This window comes from Sinocyclocheilus anshuiensis, unplaced genomic scaffold, assembly GCF_001515605.1.
Source record: "Sinocyclocheilus anshuiensis isolate Anshui unplaced genomic scaffold, SAMN03320099.WGS_v1.1 scaffold1090, whole genome shotgun sequence".
NCBI classification, from domain to species: Eukaryota; Metazoa; Chordata; class Actinopteri; order Cypriniformes; family Cyprinidae; genus Sinocyclocheilus; species Sinocyclocheilus anshuiensis.
In genome coordinates this window covers 103,819-110,276 of record NW_015537993.1, presented here as the reverse complement: position 1 = coordinate 110,276, position 6,458 = coordinate 103,819, and the positions used below count along the sequence as shown (strand labels likewise).

General features: G+C 37.5%; 1 protein-coding gene across 1 annotated transcript in view; it reads right to left on the bottom strand.

Annotated features, from left to right (window-relative positions):
- LOC107675300 (NXPE family member 3-like) overlaps positions 1–2,496 on the bottom strand; it is a 39,887-nt gene extending 37,391 nt beyond the window's left edge. Inside the window, exons 1-2 of the mRNA XM_016469603.1 lie at positions 2,435–2,496; positions 2,269–2,330 (exon numbers count right to left, since the gene is read on the bottom strand). Of these exons, the coding sequence (XP_016325089.1) occupies positions 2,269–2,330; positions 2,435–2,471 (99 nt within the window). The 5' untranslated portion in view covers positions 2,472–2,496. The remainder of the gene's footprint in view (positions 1–2,268; positions 2,331–2,434) is intronic.
- Between the last annotated feature and the right edge of the window lie 3,962 nt (positions 2,497–6,458).

The following is a 6,458-nucleotide window of genomic DNA, read 5'->3' as shown; positions in this document are numbered from 1 at the left end:
GGAAATCAGCTCACAGACAATTTGCGGGCTATATATATATATATATATATATATATTAATAATTACAGTCTTGCTCGAGAACTCCGGTCTGAAGCACTCGGGTTCTCGCGTTATTTCCTTATCACTTCTCGGGTGTGTTTTGTTGTGAAACGTAGTTTGCGGACCAGACAGAGCTGTCGGCGATTCTTCCTATTGTGAAGTCATGCAGTGTGAAACCCCCTGTCGCCGATCCATCGTGCAATGTGAACACAGCAGCAACTGAATGCTACCCCAGATAGTCACGCAGTGTGAAAACAACGGCGATCCGACCAGTTTGAAAATCGTGCAGTGTGAACTCGGCATTAAAGGCAGGTGTGTTGTGGCAAGTTGGAGCTAAACTCTGCAGGACACCGGCCCTCCGGGACCGAGTTTGGGCACCCCTGGTCTAAAATAAGTTTTTAGGTACAGAAATGTAACAATTATATGTAAAGTAACACTGCATAGTCTTCACTGTATAAATTAAATACAGATTAATCCTTATTAAAATTGCAAAAGTTGTTCTGTCAAGAGCAGTGAGATTGTTTGTTCTTTGACAGAAGCAGGTTTATTGTTAGTCTGCTTTCACCTTAAGAAAGAAAGCACAGATCCAATATACTGATACACATGCGTTTTCTTTCTCAGCTGTTTACATAACCGACTGTGTTTACTAGGATATTCGTCAAGACGTGCATTTTGAGGTCATTTTGTCAGTATTTGTTCATCCAAGCACAGAGAAGTGGAAGAGATCTTAATTGGGTATTGGCGCGCTGTCTGTGTGCGTGGCACTTGTGGGCAGAAAACTTCTAGCATCATGTTCTCACCGCGTCTTTTAAGCTCACTCACATTGTGCCTTCAGACAGTCCTTATATCGAGTCCTGACACGCGAGTTTGAAGGAGAATGCACGCGCTGACGGTAATGCATAGGCGGAAATTGCGTGACAATGTGGACAGTGCCAAAATAAGTTGACTATTTATAGCAAGTATCGATATTTTACGCGTGGCATTGATCCAGTATCGTTGGACATTTGATCGATGGATCGTTACACCCCTACAGAACGGCCAGGCATAAGAATACATTTATTTATTTAACACACCATACTTCTTATTCACATTTCCTTGCATTTATACATAACTTACCTGTACACACAAATGCCATCTACTGTAGGTATATTTTTGTATATTGTATATATATATTTTTTTAAGTATTTGGTGTATATTATTATTATTTCCTATTTACTTATTCTATTTTTATTATCTGTGTCTTGTCACTGCAATATGTGCTGTGGAAGCTTCTGCCACCAAAACAAATTCATCACCTCTTTCTTTCTAGCTCTTTCTGATTCTGAATACGTCAGTCTTTTTTTTTTCGAATAGGCTGTCATTGTCTTGTAACTTATTTTTAGCGTGAGCGACCAGATAGAATCTTGCACGACTTAAAAATTGATAATACACCAGCGATTATACACCCTCTTTCTTTTATTGAGTTGCAGTAAGCAGCTATTATTAGTCATACAAAAACACAAAGTTGTTTAAAACAAATATTATCCAACCCTCTCGTCAGTCACTGGCAACTCTATCATTTTGGGGCAGGACTGAGGTAGCGCTTAGTTTAATATCCTTTTGTATCCTTTCTTTACTTTTATTCAAACTATAAGGCGTTGTCTTTAAACCCGTCCTTGTAAAAATATTTTTTTTTCGCTTTTCGATCATGAGATCATACACTCCTATACAGGAATAAAGACACGTAATAAATTACATTTAACATAGCCTGTATATTGAGGTATTGAATATGAGTTTGAAGAGGAATTTACTCAATTGCAATCCAACGACATTCAACAAGCCTATTTAATCATTGACATTAAGAGCATGTTTGTTTTTTTTCCTTTGCTGATCAGCTGTATTTCGTACTGTTCAATACGGTCAAAACAAGTCCACCACAATGCATTTAGATAACTTTATAAAAATAAATATCAAACATAAAAAAATATTGATTCTTGCTAAAACCTGTTTTTTTTTTTTAACTACACTTACAGCAGTTTAGCCTTAAATTAAAATTCTTAATTTTGTTAGCTAAATTCAGAAACATTCAGATTCATGAACTGAACTGGAATTTACAATACATTCTCATTTTAATTGAACTAAATGCCACACAGCCCTGTTGTCATGTCATGGAGAAATGCAATTCTTATTTAATTAACGATTATTTTAAAATCTGCATTTAAGTGTATATCAGTTTTCTTAAGAACTTACCAGACAGGATGATGTACAAAGAAAACAAGCCAGTAGTACTGCATATTGTCTAAACCTGCCGACTGATAGATAATACACAAGAATTAACCATTTCCAAATCGTTCAAACCATGAAACCATTTTGACCATTATGAAAAATGCAAAAATGCACATAGATTAGTGATTACCTGGTGGATTTGATTTCTTCATCAATGGCATGACCATGGCTAAGTATGCTGTTCCCCTAGAATAATTTTACATCAGCGTTGGAGCTAATTACATGTTCTCCCAATATCAAGCGAACAGCCTGTTAAACCGGTCACACTGCTCTGAACACGAGGAGCATGTGACGTTTAGCTGGCACAACACAGCAGTTCTTGTGACACTATTTTGATTAACCAATTTGCATATTGGGATTATGGAAATTAACAAGATTGCAGGTGAGAACCGACCATGATGGTCAAATAGTATGTTCCAGTAGAGGAGGCAGACATGTCATAGTGTTTTTTTGTTCTTTTTCTTTAACGTTTATTAGAAGAAAAATGTCTTCACATAGAGTATATCACATTAAATGTGTAAAAAGATCTGACATGATTTAGCTTGGATTCATTTTATACATCTCAAAACACAGCCATTTAACAGGGGCATGTAGATTTTTATATATCCCTAATTTAGTCTATGGTATTCCATCAGTCTAGAGGACTTTTTCCTACTTTTTATTATTTAATAGGCAAAAATTTTAAGTTCAATTGCTTGGAAAAGAAATAGCACACCTGTCCTTAACAAGCCACATAAAGCAGGGTGTTTCCAGAGTGTCAAAGTCTATTACAACAATAGACAGCATGCTTTAAACAGCTCATTATCAACACCTTGCAAAAAAATAAAAAATCCTATCAAGCTTTATTGTGTGAAAAAAATGTGTTGTACAGTAGTTGTCACGATACCAACATTTTGACTTCGATACGATACCTGACTAAAATACCTCGATACTACTACTGAAATGATACCATGAAAAAAGTTAATAAAAATAAAATAAAATAAAAGAAATAACTTGTTCTCACTTGTTCATGCCCTGGTTTCTGAGCATTTCCTCCTCCTAAAAAACAAAACAAAACAAAACAAAAAAACATGCCAGTGCTACCACACAGGTGAGCGACTACCAGTCTATGACTATGATACAGCCGAGCCTACCGGTATGTATAGAGCTTTGCAACTTTGGTAAATTAGCTTAGGGCATGAGCTGAGGGTGGGAAATATGACCAAAAGATTATTCAGCGCTAGGAGTAGTTTTATTTTAACAATAACAATTTATGTCATGCTATAGTCATTTTTGTTATTAATAATAAGAAGATGCAAGTAACAAACAAAAGGACAAAGGGTGGCCAGCCAAATTTCAGGGGGGGCCAGTGCCACCCCTGGCCACCACGTAGACACGCCCCTGGCTGTGCCAAGTGTGTGACTGCACAGAGCCTCTCAGAGTGTCAAAGTCTATTACAACAATAGACAGCATGCTTTAAACAGCTCATTATCAACACCTTGCAAAAAAATAAAAAATCCTATCAAGCTTTATTGTGTGAAAAAAATGTGTTGTACAGTAGTTGTCACGATACCAACATTTTGACTTCGATACGATACCTGACTAAAATACCTCGATACTACTACTGAAATGATACCATGAAAAAAGTTAATAAAAATAAAATAAAATAAAAGAAATAACTTGTTCTCACTTGTTCATGCCCTGGTTTCTGAGCATTTCCTCCTCCTAAAAAACAAAACAAAACAAAACAAAAAAACATGCCAGTGCTACCACACAGGTGAGCGACTACCAGTCTATGACTATGATACAGCCGAGCCTACCGGTATGTATAGAGCTTTGCAACTTTGGTAAATTAGCTTAGGGCATGAGCTGAGGGTGGGAAATATGACCAAAAGATTATTCAGCGCTAGGAGTAGTTTTATTTTAACAATAACAATTTATGTCATGCTATAGTCATTTTTGTTATTAATAATAAGAAGATGCAAGTAACAAACAAAAGGACAAATACAATAAAACAAAGACACAAATGAAATAAACAGTGTTTTTAGGTACAGGTCTATTTAACAGTAGCATTCAAGAAAGAGATGATACAGAAATTGAATAAAGTAATCAAAATGTAAAAGTAAAGCACTGCATAGTCTTCACTGTATGAATGAAACGTTCATACATTTATCCTTATTAAAGCTAGTAAAGTTAGTCAGGATTAGTGAGTGATTTTCTATTTTTCTTGATTAACATTGTAGAGACAGACAGCAGCAGGGATATTATAGTCTGCTGTCACTTTCAGAGCTGCACGGACCCAATTTATTGATGCACACGCGTTTTCTTTCTCAACTGTTTACGTTAAATTCAGTCATAAACCAAGATGGTAGGGATGGAGAAATTAAGCACTGAGGCTTTCCCCTGACTGTTCCGGGAAAAGATTCAAAGCTTCGAGAGTGTCGAGAACAGCGACATCTGGTGTTTATTAAAAAAAAAATAGCAGCCAGAAGCCTCTGTCAGATGAAGCAACCACCACACACTCCATAGTTTCAATGTTATGTGTACAAATAAAAGCCTTACACGTTAAAATATGTGAAAATGTGCATTAAGACTAGAGCACCCTCACTAATTTCAGAAGCACCCTCAGTGATTATTTCTGGAACCTGGTTGATACGCTTTTATTGCATAACTATATACAAAAACAACAAAATACAAATGCACTAAATAAAATAATTTAATAAATGCATATTTACAATTTAAGCACTTAACTAAAATAAGTATTAAATAATGAAATAACTAGAGAAGGCTAACTATAACCAGTTTGCTTCCATTTAGTAAGAAAAGCTTAGGCTACTCTTCACCTGAATTAGAAAAAAAAAGCTGTTCTGGTCTTTAGTGATGCGAGGACAACGTTTGAGCGTGTACACGCAATATCTGAGCGAGACGTCCAGTTTTGTATGAGTGAAGGAAATCCGCTTGAGAGTGGAGAGATTCGTCCTCGCGCACATGGATCGTGTAACATTATGCGCCCTCGACATTGTCATTAAGATCACACTATAGAAACCACCTAAAATTAAGTATAAAGAAGAGAAGAAAGCGGCCCTAGGCAGCTGCCTACACATGCCAGGATCCGCCACTGCAAGATGCAGTTAGAAATTTACTAAAAACAAGCCTATCGCAAGACGTCTGGTAGGGCGAGAGGGGGCACCTGGGGTGGCCAGCCAAATTTCAGGGGGGGCCAGTGCCACCCCTGGCCACCACGTAGACACGCCCCTGGCTGTGCCAAGTGTGTGACTGCACAGAGCCTCTCGCCTCTAGAGGGCCTCGCTCCTGGCCTGCATTTTATGTCGTTTATGTCTAATTTTTATTACCGTTTTTCCACCCATTTTGTCCTTTGAAAGACTAAAATAGTCATAGCTGATAGACTGTATAAGACTCTGTGTATAAGAATGAGTAAAGCTGTTTGTTGTTAGGATGACAAAAAGTTTTAAAAGTTAAACTTTTAGGCTGGTCTGCCTCAGTGGTCCAACGGCGCTCATCAATGTCAAAATGATCGAGATGGCCAATCAAATCAAAGAAGGCGGGTCTTACTGTCACAGCGCAAACGAGAGTTCGTGGAAAGATGTAAGTAGTGTAGTACTCAGTAGCGTAGCAAGTCAGCCCCGAGCCCATATGCAAAAAAATTTGTATGGGCCCCCCCAAACGTTATGGGCTTCGGTTAACTTAACTTGGGCCCTATTGTTGATTTTTTTTTTAAGTAAATAACTACCTGAATCGTGACTATTCACAAGCTGTTTTATGGCTAAATGCTTGGAAATGATATTTAAAGTTTTCAAGTCCATTCATTATTTGTAGCACGCAAGCCACACAATAATCACAGCTTTGTGCTTTGTTACTACAAAGTCTCAGCCTTCTGTCAATGTTATGATAAAATACAAACAATACATGTTTTTTTTTAAGCTCTTTTATTTGTAGTCAGATAATTCGCCTTCAGTGCCGGCCCATAGGAGAGAAAGTATAGGATACTAAGTGTCATCAAATTTGATTTATTGCCCCTCATAATCCCCCCCTCCTCCTACCATAAATGGACACCTGTTTGGACACCTGTTATGTACACCCCCCACCCATCTAACCGGACATGTGTTTATCCACCCCAACGATCCCATGGAATGTATGATTGTTTGGGGATGTGT